Source organism: Meriones unguiculatus, chromosome 5, assembly GCF_030254825.1.
Source record: "Meriones unguiculatus strain TT.TT164.6M chromosome 5, Bangor_MerUng_6.1, whole genome shotgun sequence".
Taxonomy (NCBI): Eukaryota; Metazoa; Chordata; class Mammalia; order Rodentia; family Muridae; genus Meriones; species Meriones unguiculatus.
The window spans coordinates 46,016,807-46,035,928 of NC_083353.1; the positions used below are offsets into that span (position 1 = coordinate 46,016,807).

The following is a 19,122-nucleotide window of genomic DNA, read 5'->3' on the forward strand; positions in this document are numbered from 1 at the left end:
CGAGGTGTGACCATAAGCACTCAGAAGATGAGCTCCATTCAGCAACTCTGGAGCATATGCACAGTCAAGGAGCCCCTAGATGTGAGGATGCTACATACACACCAAGCATGGAACTGTTTCTGGCACAGAGTGATCTCTGTACAGGTCACCTGCTGGTTTTCTCATGCAGTGGCCTGGGAGACAGAATGCAGCTCTGTTAATGACTGATCAGCTCCTTCCCTGCATGAAACAGAAAAGACAAAGATGACCAAAAGGCTAGAATGATGGAGCCAAGTTTTCTTTCCAGAGAGTTTGAAATTCTGGCCTTTCTCTGAACTCTTCTAAGTGACTCTGCCTCCAACCTATGAATTTAATCTCCAGCCATGAGATCCAGTATGGTCTGAGTTCAGGGTGAGCATTCTCCTTTTTTTCCCTCTTTTGACAGGTAAAATCAGGGTAGTAAACAAAACTACAATTACAATACACTTAGGGCCATCTCATTCTAAGGTCACAATTAAATGAAAAGTGTCCACCCAGTGTTGAGGGATGGGCTCCACAAGAGTCTTAGGTCTCCATCACCTTCAAGTTGTAGGGGACTTTGCCAGACTTCATGGATGTAGGAAATTCAGTGGGCATTTTATGTAGAGCTCATCATTTCTTTTAATGACGATTAAATACACACAAAATATATAATATTGTAAAAAGTTTTCCAGATACACAGTAAAGAATTATCAACTGAAAATCAAGGGTGTGAGATGAAATAACTTCATAATTTTTCTGACCATATTGCACTGTAATACAGTATACTGACAAGAAGCAAAAATGTTTTAAATGATCTAAGTATTTGTTCTTATATCCACAGATGAGTGTAACCCTCACCTCTCAACAAGAAAACTTCTCTTTTTCAGGGGACAGAGATCAGTACAGAAAACCACAACTGATCAATATGGAGAGTTGTGGATCCCAGTCTCGGTGGACCCATCTACCAAAGAACTCCGGCAAGCAAGGCTCAGAGAACATTGCTTCTGAAGATGGCATGGAGAGATTGAAAGCAGGGGATTAGGGAATTCCCCGTGAGATTGTGTCTCCCGGTAGAGTTAAGGAGCTACAGCAATAACCTTACCCACATGACTGCCTGAACAGGAGCTAAACAAGGACAACAACACTTAGACATGCCAAGGTACAGGAAAACCACTGCTCAGCCCTTCTCAAAGAACTACAGGAGACTAAGGAATGCTAAGAGCAGGATCAACAGTCCAGGGAAGAGTACACCAACTGGTAGTCCAAAACCAAATTATCAGCCCTGAAAACAGGCAAACATGTTACATTATACAGACTGAGCAGGTCACAGTTATGCATCTGAGACTATATATGTTTGTAATGAAAATTAGAGGAAAAATGGCCCATGAGGCTGGAGGACAGCATGGGAAGGATATTTGGATGGGTTTTGAGGGAGGAATGGGAAAGGACATATTACATCATTATATTATAAGCTTAAAATTCAAAGAAGTATTTATAAAATGAGGGAAGAGGGAAGATGTTAAAATTCATAAACACTTGAAAAGAATGAATAATTCAGAGCTGAAAATAAATATGTGATAATAACAGTTGATAATTTGGGCTTCCTCACCTAAAAGCTCTATAATAGCAACACAAAAAGCTAGTTCTTCAAAAGATTGGTGGCCACCAGGCACAGAGAGTCATGATTAAGCTCTTCAGATTTTTCTTTCTGTGAATCTGTGGAGTTCCTCATAATGCCCTTGCTCCTCCCTGACCTCAGTCTCAATGAAGAGAAGTCAGGGGTGATGGAGAAGGAAGGACCAGGAAAGAAAAGGAAGAAGAGGGGGAAATTCAGTTCCATCTTCAGGTGACATAGAATAACAGTTTAAGGCACACAGCCAATATGGTTGAGTCTGTGCCATGATAACCCCAGAAAAATAAACAGTAATCAAGCCTTCAGGACAAAGAGTAGCAGTGCACACTAGCACTCAACCTGAACATCAGCTTGTGACCTGTGTGCACCCATAATCGTAGCCGTGGGTTTGATAGACACACCTTTCATGGAGGATAAAGTACACACTGGCAAAGTTTTAAAAGTTTAAAAACCTCAAAATATATGCATTCATTAGCAAATACTAACAAAACAATCCTAATACATATTTCTCTCCTATCATTTTTATGATGCAGGTTTTTTTGTTCAAGCGAATACAAACACACACATAAATACATACACACACAAACATGAGAGCTAGGGGAGAAGAGAAAGAGGAAGAGGGAAAAGGAGAGGGAGAAGGAGAGGTTGAGGAACTGATTTTTACAAAGACATGACATTGTCAACCCAGGGAGAGGGTTGTCAACATCTGTAGAGTTGGGTGCAGGTTGTGCTATTTTTAGGGTGATTTCAGTAAATACAGCCCTGTAAAATGTAGATCACTTAGGGTAGCCAGGACATCTCAGGAGCCTGGAATCCTCAGCCATATTCATGGCATCATGGCTTCAGGAGATCATTGCTTTGAAGGCACTGCAGAACCTTGTTAGTGTGGAGGAGAAAGTTCACAGTTGCTTCCTCTCTGCAGAAAAAGCTGAGGAGAGTGACACCATGTCATGAACTGTGAGCACCAGCTTGTCTGGAGTGAGACAAACAACAGCCTTGAGCCACCTGCCAGCTCCAGGCTTTGCAGCTACCTCAACTGTGCCTATGTGAAGGTCTATAGAAAATTCTGGGCTAATGCATCATTCGTATACAAAGCATTGCGGTGACTAAAAACCCTTCGTAGAAAAACCGCTGAAAGGGGTTACCTTGTCCCTCTTCCCAGATGGTAGTGCTCACATGAATGCCTACTAGCCCAGCAAAGGAGATCAGAGAACATGACAGCGACTTCCTACCATCAGAAAAATTACGTAAGAAAAGCCTTTTGCACAACAGTTCAGGCTGCCACAGCCACGTGTGTCCTTGGGATTCAATTGCACTGTGCCCTAAAATTAGTTTTTATAGCCTGGTCTATCAGGTTTCCTGCAGAAAAAATTGGTGTTCTGTACACAGAAAAAGGACCTGGATTTGTGTAATAGGTTCCCTGTGAAGAGGCCACATTGGGGACAAGGAAGGAAAGGCTTAGAAGGTAGAACAGGAGAACAAAATACACCTGGAGCAAGAAATATCCATAAGATTCTTGAACATTCTCTGTTAAAGCAACTATGAAGGCTTCATCTGCTCAGGGCAACAAGGTTAAAGCCCCCTGTTCTGCATGGAGTCAGGAAGCCAGGACTGTAGACACTGTGTCATCCCTCAGTTACCTGAATCATGGACAGCCTAAGATCCATGACATCACAAAGAGGCCTCAAACAAGTGACCAGTGTTCAGCACAGCAGTGGCCTGAGCTTGTGACCTGGAGGGAAATAGAGAGTGGAAAGGGGACAGGAACCCCCTCTACAGAGGCCACTGCATGCTGGGTGCTTGTGGCCCTGTGGGTGCACTGCAGCCAGGGAGGAGAAAGGCAGGGAGTGATGTCTCTGTCCTTCTCTACAACTTGGGTACACCTGCCCATTCCCGGAAGCTGAGAGGCTGTATAAAGAGCATGTTTATGTCTGGGCTGAGCAGAACCTGTCCTCCATCATACTTACAAAGCTGTCCTCGTGTTCCTCACCCTCAAATGGCTCACCTGTACAGTGTCACATCACTGCCCCCCCCCCGGCCTCCCCGTGCATAGTGCACAGAGGGGTTTGGAAGGTAGAACTGGCCCTGTTTCATCAAAGTAGGTTGTGTTTAGCATGGAGTTACACTGGGCAGTACTCTCTAACAATTCTACTTGGAAAGCTCAGGAAACAGTGGGGGAGAAGCCACCAGAGCCTCAGAAGAGGCAAACCATCACAAGAAGGTATAAGAGATGTGTCCAGAGAGACCATGAAGTAAAGGAGCTGTGGGGATGTGATGCAGAAAACTGTGAAAAACACTTGGCCTAAGGAATGGCTAAAACTCTTTTTATTGTCCTCAGATCTCACCCTTGCAGTGAGACTGTTGCAGTATTGCACAACAAAGGAATGAGATCCCAGAGAAGCCTCCTCACAGACCTGACAGTTTTGTCACAGATGACTGCTGTTACTACAGGGAACCAATTGTTGTACAAGAGAAACTTTTCCTGACATAACCTTGATATGGTGGTGTCCATGATGGAACAAGGGATAACATCCTTCTTACCTAGCAGCTTTGATGCTCTCTTTATAACAAAAAGGGAGATGGGTTTCTGTTCATCTGTTCCTAACCCCATGCAAAAACTCAGCTTGTGAAACTGTGAGAGCTAAGAGCAGAGACAAGGCCTAGAGAGAAACAAAACCTCGGTATTTCCATTATCTGAGCACTTTGCAATTGTCTCTCTCAGGCTCTAGGAGTCATAAATTCCTGTTCTTAGAATCCAGAAAGGGGAAACCACCACCAGGCTTAACATGGCCTTGACATCTGATAACTGGCAACCTTGTCCCTTACCTGAGACATCCCAGTGGGCAGAGCCCAGGCTAAAGGCAGCCTCTGAGTTCTAGGATCTATAGATGAACTGGGAGTGAACCACAGCACGGTGTGGGGCTGTCTTCTGTGGGGCTTTGAACTTACACCTTCAATTCCTTGTAAAGATTCAAACCTCTTAATTATTCAGACCACAGAAGTCAGATACAGTGTTGAGGACATTACATTAAGCTGTGGGTTTAAGCTTTCCTGGATAACATGAGGAGAGCTACAGGAAAGAATAAATCAGGAAATTGATTGTGTGATGGAAGTGCTAACACAGAAAGTCATTTACTTTAGAACAACATGCGTGCAAACCAAAATGTATTACTATTCTGGAAGCAAGAAAAAATTTAGGATTTACAGAATTTTAGGAATTACAGAAAATGAATATCCTAAGGAAAAATCATGCTCATTACCAGTGCAAAAACAGTCCCCAGTGCTGAGGCTGTCGGAGTTCAGCATCTTATCTGCAGATGCTGAAAACGTCCTGTAGCCCAGTTCTTCTTCTTCCACAGTCTGCCTGGGACCTGAACACCTTCGGATTCTGCCCTTGGATGTAGAGCACTTACACAGATGGACATGGCAGGGGCAGACTCTGCTCCTAAGGAGATCCTGCACAGCTAAGGTGAAGGAGTCTTTAATGCATGTCAGAAGTTTGTTATTGCTGTGTCTATAGAAGGTGACAATTTTCCACTGGGGAGCATGAAGAACTGGCATCCCAGGGCGGTGTCCTGTCTGCCTGTTGATCTTACTCGCTGTGTCCTGATAACAGCCATCTGGGGAGGGCTGAACACGGACTTTAGCTGAGTTATCTTGCAATACCTGTGGGAGGGATCAGAAAGTTTGCACCAGACAGGCAACTCTAGCTTTGCTCACTTTGAACCTCTGATCTAATCAGTCCCAGACCATTATATAATTTTCACTGTGTCTGCTCTGAGATGAGAAACTGCTGGTCCTCCCATGACTTCCCATGGCTCTGAGGTTCTCCCTAAAGTGTTAACAGGCAGCCTTTCCCTGGGTCAGTACTCACACAGAGAATACGGTTTCCGTGTAATATTGGTTCTGTGTGCCTCAATTTTCAGATGCTCAGGCTCAGGATTTGAACTGTCTGGCATTTACAAGCAAATGTAAAGAGAAATAATATGGAAATGTCGAGGGACAGACACACAGCTTGGCCTTTGGTGAAGCAGCCATGGGCAGATGAAAGTGGCCAAGGGTGGGGTTATCCTAAAATCCTACTGTTTCTTCCCGTCCACTCTCTGATTTATGTTTGGTTTTACGATGTGAACCCTGTGTCTTATTCCAGCTGCCATGCCTGCTGCTTGCTGCCATGTTTTCCCACCACAATGGTACCGTTAGCCAAATGAACTGGAACATTTCCAAGAGGTCAAGAAAGACCTGCCTAATGAATGGTTTCGTAGGAAGCCAGTGAAGTCCTGAATGAATGTGTGTTATTTCACACTGGCGGGGCTGTGTCAATGACCAATGGCTCAAACCCAATATCAAGGGCAAAACTTTCTTTGAAGGAGGCTCAGTAGGATGGCAAAGCCTTCCTCTGGTCCAAACAGGAATGTTCTCAGTGTGTGTAGAAAATATCCACCACAGCTTCCCCCTTCCCTGAAGCTTACAACCTGAAGACTGCTTCCCTACAGAGGCAATCTGCCTGAGATTAACTAAACCTGCCTTATTTCCCAGCTTCTGCAATAGCCTGTGTATCTGTTTGCTATTGCAGACCACTTCCCATTACAAGTGAATACCATATACACACTGAGCTTCTGGGGTGCTGTATCCACAGCACAGAGATCACAAGCCAGCTTGTATGTGTGTGTGTGTGTGTATACGCCTGTCCTTCATTTCCTCACCATCCTTAGTGTGCTGGGAACCAAGCTGTGCAAGGATGTGGCTGAAGACAAGGCTCAACATTATCAGATGAGGCTTCACTATATGACAACATTAAAGCATATACCAGCAAGTTGAGGGATGAAAGCAAGGACAGGAGTGAAGGAAGAATCTGATCACTCTCTGGCAGGTTAGAAATGTGGAGGCCCCATCTAATAAGCAGTAATCAGAGATCACAGGTCCAAAGGTCAGTAAGGATAGAGCCGCCAACCTAATCAACTGTTTGTAAAATACAGAACTGAACCTGATGCTAAGTTACCAACCCATGTAATTTCTACCACCAACCCCCAACCAGGAGACAGAGATCATAGCAGGAAGAGTTTAGTTCATACCCAAGCTTTGGGAAACAGGATAAAGAATGTCTGTCTCAAAAAACTTTCCCTAAGGAGAAGGTTTCAGCAGGTTTATGGAGTAATAGACAGACTATTTCAGCACATGCCATCATGCCTGGTCTCATCCTTTCCTTCAAAATCAGCTTTGAATCTCCCATCATGTGTCCTTGTTAGCACACTGACTCTAAGGATGGGGAGAGTAAGTACCACAACTCCTTCTCCATAGAATATGAAAAAACCTCTTGAAAGGATAAATGCAGACTAGACAAAATGGAGGACAACAGCGGTAGCAGGGTTTCAGGCTCAATAAAGGGGGGGGGTATTTCCAGATGCTAAAGATGTCTGTTTTTAGTAGATTTATCCTGTATTCTCTGTCTATATGAATAAGTATATACCATGTGTATCTTTCTGCTTCTGGGAGAGCTCACTCAGGATGTTCTTTTCCAGATCCCACCATTTTATTTGCAAATTTCATGATTTCCTTGATTTTTGTTCCTGAGTAATATTCCATTGTGTAGATGTACTAGAATTTGTGCATCCATTCCTCCACTGAGGGGTATCTGGGCTGTTTCCAGCTTTTGGCTATTACAAATAAGGCTGCTACAAACATGGTTGAGCAAATGTCCTTATTGATAAAAAGATGTCTCTTTTTATATGTGTATTATTGTTTTCTTTCTGTGATTCTGTTAAAGTTGCTATTACATGAGTTTGAATCAAAACAGTGGGAGATGAGAGGTGCATCTGACTCTACCAAGGGACTTGCATTTCTTAACCTGCTAATAACCTGTCATCTCAATAGATTATAATATACCCAGAAGGGAGTTATCCACAGGAACATACTATGATCCCCTTTCTTAAGGATAAATGTAGATGGGCATGTCAGCACCATGAACCAAAAGGAGCCTTCTGTTCACGAGCTTTGGGAAAGTATGAAGCCTACCTCCACATATACAGGCAAACAATGGGCTCTTTGGTGCTCATTCCTGGACAGTGATTTCCTCCATGGTAAACTACAGCCATTGCTCAGTTTTGCCACTGAGAATGCCTCATGTTATTCTTTAATAAATTCTTGATGTCTTCTCTACTATGCTCTGTGGGAAGTCATTCAAATAAAATCATCAAGTTCAGGGAAGCCCTAGTAAAACCACCTTGAGACCCTCGCTCCACAATATCCTATCACTGGACCCTGAGAAAAGGGAGCAAAACTAAACAATGATGTTCTCCCAAGACCACATGCAGAGTTCCACCTGGCTTTCAGTTTTGACACTGTGCACTTAAAGGAGCTGCATCTTTATATTTACAGTGTTTTTTACTACAAAGCATTTTTTATGGAAACACTTCTTTAAATGGTCAATGTTTCAAAAGTCTTTTCTGACTGCATTATTGTCTGTGGAGAGCAAACTAAACCCACCATCATCATTCAAGTTGCTCCATGCACTGGTTTGCTTTTCTGTTGTGATGAAATACTGTGAGCAAAACCAACTTGGAGAGATAAGAGTTTGCTTCAATTTACAAGCTATAAGCCATTAGTGAGGGAAGCCAAGGCAGGAGCTCAAGCAGGAACTGAAGCAGAATCCACAGAGGAAAGCTGCCTACCAGCTTTCTACCCCTGGCTTTCTTAGCTACCTTTTGTTGGAGGGTATTTTATTCCATTGTGAGTCCTGAGGCTGTGAACTGTAAACACCTGTTTCTAATTGTGCTGTGGCTCAGTCTTTGAGCCTAGAGCTTTCCGTGTATTATAAACAAGTTCTTGTGGTGTGGCTCAACACTAGAACACAGCTTTAATCCAAGAGCTTTCTGTAAACAGGATTAAATCAAGTTAACCCTAAGTCAAGTAGCAAAGTTAGCAACCAGCTGACAGGGATTAAACTGATAGGAGGGACATTGAGAAGGAAGGTATTTAAGACAATATGGAGAAGGAGGATGTTTTTTCTTTTAGGACATGATTTGAGTAAGAAGGGCTTTTTCCATCTAGGACATAGGCTGTATAGGAAGAGCTTTTTCCTCTGGAATGTGAACTGAGAACAAAGGGCTTTATCCTTCTGGGACATTGTTGAAGTAATGTGAGCTGCTTCTCTGAGCTAGCAGGTTTTAACCCCAGCATCTGGCTCCTGAGTCTTTATTGGCAAACTCAAACAATTGGGATTTTGTTTTGTTTTTAAAACAACAACTTCTCTTATTTAGACTCCCTCAGGTCACTGTATCAAGTTGACTACTGAAGCTAACTAGGAGATATTCTTTGGTCCCTTCAAAGCATGCTGCAAGGTCCTCTCACATAGTATATGGAAGTGGGCTGCACTGTTCTGCTACTGAATTTTTATCAAGGTGACACAAGCTAGGGTCATCTGGGAAGAAAGAACCTCCTCAATCCTCCATCAGACTGTCTTGTGGGCAAATCTGCAGGATATTTTCTTAATTCATGATTGATGTGGTAGGTTCCACTCAGTGTGGATGGTGCCATCCTTGGGCAGGTGGTATGGAGAGCAAGCAAGCAGGAGCAAGGGCAGTGAGCAGATAGTGTTCTTTTATAGCCTATGCTTCAGTCCTTGCCTCAAGATTTCTGCCCTGGGTTTCTGGACTGACGTCCTGTATGTATAAGTTCATTGTGTAATTCAAATGCTGATTTCTGCACCATGACAAATTCAGGGCTCCTAGGCTGTGTCAACAATGCCAAGCTCTGTCTTGTCCCTTCTCTTACTGTTGTCATTTTGAACAGTATTTGTGGATCTAGAGACAAAGCACAGGAGAGGCAGGGATGTCCAGGGATCTTGAACTTCAACACTGATAATTGTGGAACAAACTTTCTGCCAAGGAGCCTTCTGAGGAGGCCAGAGCCTAGACTGGGCTCAGAAGAGGGCTCAGCAGTCTGTGTTGCCTTTATCCAACAAGGCTTCGAGCTCTAAGGAAGGAATTAGTGAAACAAGTAGCTGGTCTTCTGGGTTTAGATTCTTTTCCACAGCTTAAGCACAAAAAAAACAAGAAAAGAGGGCAGTGAGGAAAGTCAAATCCTGGTGATCTTTAGTTGGGGTCTGGAAGAAGGTTAGGGGGAAGAACTAAAACTGAGAGATTTTCTTGGCCCTGGAGGAATAATCCCTCAGTTGGGCAGTGTGGTCTGCTATGGTACTCACCAGGTCACCATGGGCCAGAATCCTGTCCCCATTTCAAAATCTTACTTGATTCAGCTCTGCAAGAGAAGGGCAAGGGGAGTTGTGTAAACCAAATGTTGGCTTCCACAGAGCTCTCAAGGACAAGAGCTATCTTTTTCTTGTAGAGAATGATGGAACGTGTAAGTTTTATCCTGAGTCAAAAGCAGAGAGCAGGAACAGCTGGTGTTGGCTCCTTCCACCTTTGTCTACGGTGACAACATCCACACTCACTGACAGACATCTGTCTGAGGTGTCCACCATGGGCCAGGCAAAAGAGCTTTCCTGCAGGCTGTCCTCTGGTGAGAATACAAGAAGTCTACTCTGGCTTTCTTAGGAAGCACTTAGGAAGTATTAAACACCTACCGTCTACTACTTGCTCAATTCCCCAACACCCTGAGAAGTAAGCACTTCCCTCCCAGTTTGACAAACCAGTAACAAAGGCTCTGTGAGGCCAGCAATCTTCTCAGTTCCATCAGTGGGGATCAGTTCGAGGCTTAACATCCATCCTGACTTACTCTGGAACTCTGGCCATTAACAAGCGCCCTGGACTAGTGGCTATATCCTAGTTCTATGAGATGACAATGTCTGAGACCTACTTTCCAGGTCATTTTAGTTAATGGACAGAGATAGAGGCCCCCAAAAGAAAGAGATCTCGAAAAGAGAAGCCATGGGATCATGTCAATAGGTGCAGAAAAGGCCTTGGTGAAAGTCTAACAACTTTTTGTTAGAGACAGAGAAAGATGAGCATACTTCCATTTAATAATGTCACTATTTGACAACTTTATAATCAATGTTATCTCAAACTGGGGAAACTCAAGAATTTCCACTAAAAATCAAGAGCAAGAAAAGGGTGCCACCTTCTCCACTCTTACCTAATACAATTTTTTCAAGTCTCTGCTATAGGCATAAGACATAACAATGAGATAACGGAAATACAAATGGGGAAGTCAAGCTATTTGCAGCTAACATGTCCAATGTCCATAAGACCCTAAAGGACCTTTTTGGTGACACAAAGCTCCACAAAGTAGCAGGATACACAAGTGTGTGTGTGTGTGTGTGTGTGTGTGTGTGTGTGTGTACATTTTCTGTGTAGTGATAACAAACCTGTTGAGAAAGAAACAATCCCATTCAAAGGAACCTCAAGTAAATGAAAAAAATTAAATAGTAACCATCTTCAGAGTAAACCCTAACAAGGAGTTGAAACTTACTCAATGAAAAAATGTTTAAACACTGAATAAAGAAAAGGCTAGAATAAAGCAAGTACCCTCCTTCATGCTCCTGAACAGATAGGGTTAATATTGTGTAAATGACTGTACTATCAAAAGCAGTCCACAGTTGAATGCAATTTCCATCAAAATTACAAAGTCACTCTTCACAGAAGTAGGAAATACATTCTAGGATTTCTATGAACACAAAAGACAATGCACATTGAATATTTAACAATAAAAGATTTTTTATAACAAGGGTTGGAGGTAAATCTCAGCAGTTAAGAGTATTGGTTGTTCTTTGGGGGAGACCCCAGTTTGGTTCCCAGCACCCACCTGAGGCTCTCAAAAAGTCTGTATCTCCAGTTCAAAAGGATCAAGCACGCAGTGCACTTACATACACACCTGCAAAACACTCAAAAATAAGCATCTATTTTTAAGATCTCAGAGAAATGAACATTCAGGAAGGTGGACTCAGCTCCCCAGGGTCACACAGCAGGTTCGAGGTTGGCCTGGAATGTGTGCTGGTATCTCTCTCCCTCTCCTCCAGAGAACTATGTCTTCATAAAGAAGGAAGATAAGGCCACCTCCTCTGCCACACCAGCCCCAGAAGTCTTTCAGGAACCACTTGCAACTGGATGGCAAATGGCCTGTTCCAGAGAGTAGGACATAAGCCAGCACACTCGGGGAAGAGGTGTGGGCTTTTCCCACCCAGCTGAGCTCTGTTGCATGCACTTTAACATGTTCATGGAGCCACTGTGGCAGCATTTGGACTTCCCCCCTTGGCATGAGCTGGGTATCTGATAATGGGTGCCGTTCCTTTCCTCTGAGGGTTCCACTCCCACTGGGTGCCTTGTGTGGAATCTTAGACAATAGATGTTATAGTCTTTGGGATTTTTTAGAGCCTATATGGCTTACGTGCTTACTTACTTACTTACTTACTTACTTACTTACTTACTTATTATGTGGTACTGGGGCATAGCCCAGAGCCTAGCACTTGGCCCACAGTTATTTTTCCACTGTTTTACAGCCCCAGCCCAGGCTTCGTTTTCCTGTTTTTCTGTTTTTTTTTTGTTTGGTTTGGTTTTTTTTATATCTGCTTGCTTCCTCTGGAAATAGCTAATTGTCCATTTTTTGGTACTTCTTTGACATACTGAGAACTATTATTATAGAGTCTATAATATCTTCTAAGTCTGAGACCCAGAAACAGAAGTAGGCCAAACTGGATGCTGCTAGACCTCTCTTCTGACTGTGGATCCTGAGTGGCATTTGTCAGGAGCTTTATAGACTGTGTATAAAGAACCTAGGGGATGAAAGCAAACTTGCATGCCATTTTGTCACAGCAGATGCTAAGACTTCCTGCCTCCACCAGTGAGGAGGAAGCTGGCCATTCAAGCGCCTCAGAGAGAAGAATCCAGCTCAGGGATGGCCTCAGCCTCAGGCACGTTTGTGTTCAAGCTGCCTATTACTGCACAGCTCCAAACTCCAAGCCTTTCTTTACTTGTGGTCTCTCTCTCTTTTTTTTAATTCATTTTTTTTCTATTTTTTTATTTTTTATTAATTATACTTTATTCATTTTGAATTCATTTTTAACATTTGCTTTTGGTCTTTCTTTAAATTTATTTTTAACATTTGCTAAGAACAGGAAACAGAAAGCTAGAAATCTAGAAACATGAAGCTGGAAATAGGTGTGTGTGTGCAGAAGGACACAGGAAGAAGTAACCCATCACTTGCTGTAGAGGTGTAATCAGAAAGACTAAAGTTCAAGGAAGGAACCATGAGTCTCAATATCCACACAGGAATTGCGAGTAGAAGACTAGTTTGGACTCATTTGGTCTGAGGGGAAATTAGCAAGCATAGTTTGACGACATTGTGACCTGATCCATCACACAGATGTGGCAAGGAAGCTCAGAGAAAAGTTTGTGCTCTGCTCTCCCCAGGGAAGATGGTCACCTGGGAGGCCAGATCTCCATGCTCTCCAGCAGGAACTTGTCAGTGACAGCAGCTACAACTACAGGCTGCAGAGGTGCATTAAAAACCCCTCACCGAAGCTGCGCAGGATCTCCCCTGCATAGAGTCCGTCTGGGTAAGTGCTCTGCACCCAAGGGCATAGTCAGGAGGTGGCCTGGACCCAGGAAGGCTGTGGGAGGAGGAGCACTGGGAGGCAGGGAGGTTTTCACATCTGTGGAGGAGACCTGAGCTCTGAAACATTTTCTTCCCAGGATGTTCAATTGCTTAAGGTCCTAAAATTACTTCACTGTTATAGGATATCAGTTAATTTTAACTTCTATTTACTTTTCTAAAGTAAATTACCAATTTCACATTATCGTCTGTAAGTTGTTTGGTATAATTCTAAAGGTTTTCAGAATTGCTCATTTGTGTGCATCTTCTGAGGAGGTGAGGTTTTAATTTCGAATGTAAACAAATACACTTAATTATACTTCTGTTGTTTATGTACTATAAAAGGATCATTGTTGATACACTGGCTTCTGTAGTCTGACTACTTAGAGGCACTAAAAGCCTTAGGAAAGGAAATGGGCTGTATGTTCAAACCTTATCTAACAGTCAGCTCCTCATTGACTTTTACCTACTAGAATTTTCTTAGGAGCATTTGCATTCAATGTTTAATTTTATGTCATTCCTTCACCTTGCTCTGCTTGTTGGAATGGTCAATGGAGTGGCTGTGATGATGAGGTAGCCAGGACAATGACTGTCAACTGCACAGTGAAGATGGTCCTAATGGAGATGATACGTGTGTCCGTTAATCTTTTCTGTGTTCCAGCCATTGTATACACATTCCTTTTTCATAATAGAAATGCCCAACTATCTCTTACTTCCAGGAAACTTTTGGACAACTGAGCCCCACCCTGTCCTGTTGCCTCTACTTGGTTTTCCCAAACCTCATCTTTTGAAGAACCTATGTGAAGAGATGGAAAGGAACTGTGCAACTTCCCTTGTCCTTGAGAGAATGAGAACACTGGGAGGGAGGTCACAGCTGCACAGGAGGAGTCACTGGGTGGTGGGGGAGGCAGGTTGGGCTGCGGCCCTGTGCAGGAACCAGTGTCAACAGCTGGAGTATATAGGGCAGTCCCCTAAGTCCTCTTATTTCTCTATGTTTAAAGAGTATTTTCTTTCTACTGACTTCTACAAAGAGATTTTTAACAGTGGTTATTATGACTATTGTAACTACATGTGTGACCCTAAGCTGAACCTCACAATCCTATCCATGGACAAATGCAGTGGACATTTCTTAGCTGTCTTCGGAGCTAGCTGCCGGTCCTTAATTGAACCCTCCCACATGTTGGCTCATAGCATCCCAGACTGCAGTCCTTCCACGGTATCTCTGCAGGCAGCATCTACACCTGGCTGGTGGCTGTCTTGCCTTCCCTATGTTACCAGCCATGTCTCCCCAGTGTCCCTAATTTTCCAAGCAGAACAGCACCATAGGAAGGACAGGTTCTCCATTTAACTGCAGTCCAACCCCAACCACATACAGTGCAGCCACACCCCTCAGGCCTTTTGCCTAGTTTTGCTTCACCTTAGGTGGTGATGGTGTGACATGCTGCTGTCAGGCAACAGGATCATGGCAAACCAAAGTATTTGTGGGCATGAGTCTGGACATGAGGTGTAAGTGTGGGGTAACCACACTACGCACCATCTTGTCATTCAGAAACAGATATGTTTGAACCCGTGCTGCAGAGGAGAAGACAGATATCCTGCCCTCAAACTTTACCCTGGATTCTGCCCACCAGAAAGGTCATAAGTGACCAAACTTAGAGCAGAGTCTGTTAGGGCTTTCTGCTCTCTGCTTCTGTCCTGACCACTGCATCAAGTCCACTGTCTATGAAATGTGTCCCTTCTTTGGGGCAATGTGAGGTTCTATGTCTCACAGGATGGTGAAGGACTGGGCTTCTCATGGGATGCCACTCTGTGAAACTGAAGAGACTGCTCTTTGATCCCTGTGTGATGGGACTTTTAGCACCACTTCGCTCTGAGGTCCAGACTTCGCTGCTGGCTCTCACCAATGAAAGTGCAGATCTCTCCTTGCTGCTTCTTTCTCTATATTGGGCATGCTTTCTAGTCTGCCTGCATAGCCCCATGCCTCCATCCCAGTGCACAAAATTCCCAGATGCAGGTTAGTCAGATGTGACATTTCACAAATTCATTTTCTGTGACCGTGATCTCCTTCCCTTTCTTCAGAGCAGCAGAGGCAGAGTGTGATTTTTCCATGTGCAAAATGCACTGTTGGTGCAGGGGACAGTGGCTAGGCAAGGGACACTTCAGCAATTCAGGAGGCACGCTACACTTACACATGAAGTAAAAATGAAACATTTTAAAGTCTTTTTTTTTTTAAGAAAACAGTGGTGTATTGGCTCAGAAGTCATTATATGTCTTTCTTTTAATGGGCCATGATGTTTACGTGAGCCATGTTTGCCTGAGAAACGTGATTGCTGGTTTAGTTGTCTGTAATAGATGACTAATGGAATATTTTTCTGCAGCATTTCCTGGGGCTGCATTGAGGAAGGTGAATTGGTGCCTAGGATGCCAACAGAGTGTGTCTGGACTGTACTCCAGAGAAAAGGGCTAGTTTTCCCTTTGTTGTATCTGTGAATTTTACATGTAGAAAAAACTTTGCAGTGGTTTTAGAGTAATTATAAAATAAACTCACAAATCATAATCATTATTCTAAGCCCACAGCACCCAGGCAACCCTGTCCCTTAATATCTGTAAGGGCAGTTAGCCAAAGCACACTGAAAATGACAGCACCCAGCACCTTTGATTGACAAGTAAGTAAAGTTTGGGATGGTATGAGGATTATATTGCTATGTCTGTAAATCTCGTGTGTTTAAAATGAGGTAAAGGAGCAGGGAGCCAGATCTGAAGTTAATCTTATGATATTTCCAGTGTATAATATTGCAATCAATATATTATCAATATTTATTTTACCTTTTATTAAACAAATGTACTAAAATCCATGCATGTCACAAAGGTTGTGCTGGGTCCTAGTGATCAACTGTGACCCATTAAAGACTGGAACAGATAAATGTCTATGATTGACATCATTGCTGAGCTTTTGATGGGAGCAAACTGTCTGTTCTCAGTCAGTATGGAAGCTGACAAAGCTGATTACACAAAATAGCAAGAAGAATGGCCAGAAGAGATAGTGGAACAGGACTGAAAGGTAGGTACAGAGCAGAGGCTGTGTGAGGTCATGGTGCTCATGCCTTAGAGCACTGCAGCATAGCTGTTGTCCACACCAAGTACTTGCATGTTCCAAAGGAACACAAAGACCTGAAGGTGTCAAACACAGAGAAATGACAGTATGTGAAAAGGTGGAAATTATCCTGACGTGGTCAGAGCAGGACACACAGATGTGCTGAACTAAGATACTGTACCCCTCATCTAAGTACAAATCTGTGCCAAGTAAAATGGAAGAGAAGTCCACTTGTCCAGATTTTTACAATTGTCTACCTCAGTTCTGAAACTTTAAATAGCATAACTTGTTCATGGGTGCCAAACACATCTCACTTCTCTGGGAAATTATGGATCCTTAAGCACACGGACACAGAATAAGCTACAGAAAGCAAGCACCTTACAAACCTTAACTTTCTGATGAAATTCCTTTCCCATACATGATGGGAAAAATTTACAGCAACATTTTATTCCTGTTTAGGAAATGTGAATGAAAACATAAACAGGAATCTTAAATTGTGTTGTATTTACTTATTTGAAGTGTGTGTGTGTTATATCTGTGTGTATATCAGTGTGTTGTTTGCATGTGCAGTGCTCACAGAGGGCAGAATTTGGCATGTAAACATGTGTTCTAAATGTGTGCTTAACACTGAGCCGTCTCTCCAGGCCAAGCACGTATTTTACAGGAAATACTCTATCTAACCTCTTCATCAACATTTCTAATATAAATTAACTCATGATTTATTTACTTTTATTTTTACTTATTTGTTTGCATTGTATGAGAGTGAGCATAGGTGCCATAGAGGCCAGATGAGGTCATCCATGCCCTGTTGCTGGAGTGACAGGTGGTTGTAAGCCAGTTGACTTAGATGCTGGAACTGAACTCAAAGGCCCTGCAAGACCAGCCAGAGCTCTTAACCTCCAAGACCTGGCTTCAGCCTCCTCTCTCTGCTCTTGCTGTGGCTGTGACCTGACTATCTGCTTTGTGCTCCTGACTTCACCTCTCATGAATTGTGGACTATGACCTGGGAGTTAATCCAAATAAACCCTGTCCTCCTCAAAGCCAGTTTTGATTATGGTGTTTTGGTGCAGCAACAGAAACAGAATGGAGAAATAATCAAAACTTCTGAAGCTTTTCCTATATCTGACAAGATGACAAAACAAAAACCAGGCAATGCCCCCAAAAAACTCAAAATGAGGCAGTGGTAGGGAATCATTTCTATAATACATGATCATTTTAATTTACAGGAAACTTGAAGCCCACCTATAGGTACATAATCCAGCCATGACTGACAATGAGGGGGTTTGGACCTCAGGAAAACTTGAGTACTGTGGGGTGTATTGGGCTGGGTCCACCAATATTCCTAAAGGCAATAGTGTTTGGTACCAATGTTGCTGTTACTGTTTGTGGTGAATAATTTCTCTTGCCTTTCTTCTCAGATGTTTACTCTAGTTCCTTGTTTCATACAATGATAAGAATCAAGACCCTTTATGGAGTTGTTGACACATTATACATTTTTCTCTGAGGTAGGCTTTGGGATCTCCTTCAACATTATCCTCTTCCTCTTCCACCTTTTTGAGTTCCTTCTTGAACGCAGGCTCCTGATCATTGACCCACTCATCAGTGTCTTGGCCCTCATCCACCTTGGGATGCTAACAGTCATGGGGTTCACAGCTGCTGACATTCTTGCATCTCAGAATATGTGGAATGACATCAAGTGTAACTCCCTGGTCCACTTGCACAGGCTTTTGAGGGGCCTCTCTCTTTGTGTCACCTGCCTGCTGAGCATCCTTCAGGCCATCATCCTCAGCCCCAGAAGCTCCTGTCTGGCAAAATTCAAACCTAAATCCCCACAGCAGAGCCTGTGCCCCCTTCCTGTGCTGTGGGCCTTCTACATGTCCTGTGGTGCTCAGTTCTCCTTCTCCTATGTTGCTGAGTACAATGTCACCTCACATGGTCTCATATTTGTCACAGAATCTTGCATTATTTTACCTATGGGGTATAGCAGCAGACCCTTATTTTCCATACTGAGGATATTTCGAGATGTGTTCTTTCTAGGTCTCATGGCCCTCTCCAGCGGGTACATGGTGGCTCTCTTGTGCAGACACAAGAAGCAGGCTCAGCGCCTTCACAGCACCAGCCTTTCTGCAAAAGCGTCCCCAGTGCAAAGGGCCACCGGTATGATCCTGCTGCTCATGAACTTCTTTGTGCTGATGTACTGTATGGACTGCATCATATTTGCCTCCAGACTGATGCAGGATAGTGACCCAGTCCACCACATTATCCACATCATGGTCTCCAATGGCTTTGCCACCGTCAGCCCCTTGCTGTTCATTGGCACTGAGAAACGCATTGCTGGCTTCTTCCAATCCTTGGTGGGGAGGACAGCACATGCTTAACTAGTGAGAAAAAGATAAGTTCACTTAAGGAGCCAACTGACAGATGCTCGCTGACAGATGGTGAATCCCAGCCTAGTGCTCATGCTCCTCCAGATAAGTGAATAAATGACTCCTGCTTTGTTAAACTGCTTCCATTGAAATGTGGGTTACAGCACCTGTAGATATTTGAGCCAAATGTCTTCATGCGCATTTCTGCTTGGTGTCAGCAGGTGACCTGTTACACATCACAGATTAGGGTGCTCTGTGCACCTATCAATAACCTAAACTGTATAGCACTTTTTAATAAGCCAATCATCTCAACACTTTGTATTTTACCTAATTAAATATGGATGCATTATCACAAAATCGGATATCATTTATCAACAGTTCTTTCATAGTTAAGGAAAAGTAATTGATTCAAAGTCTCAGATGCTTGCTTGTTTATATTAACAACACTTAACCACAGCCACGATGGAAATAACTCTCTGTCC

The 19,122-nt window shown here is 43.3% G+C and overlaps 1 protein-coding gene across 1 annotated transcript in view; it reads right to left on the reverse strand.

Moving 5' to 3' along the window:
• Nucleotides 1-9,566: 9,566 nt before the first annotated feature.
• The window catches only part of LOC132654131 (vomeronasal type-1 receptor 45-like), a gene marked incomplete at its 5' end in the record, with an annotated part of 40,991 nt that continues 31,435 nt past the window's right edge, over nucleotides 9,567-19,122 (reverse strand). The window contains 2 exons of the mRNA XM_060383396.1: nucleotides 9,567-9,667; nucleotides 18,430-18,624. Coding sequence (XP_060239379.1) covers nucleotides 9,567-9,667; nucleotides 18,430-18,624 — 296 coding nt within the window. The remainder of the gene's footprint in view (nucleotides 9,668-18,429; nucleotides 18,625-19,122) is intronic.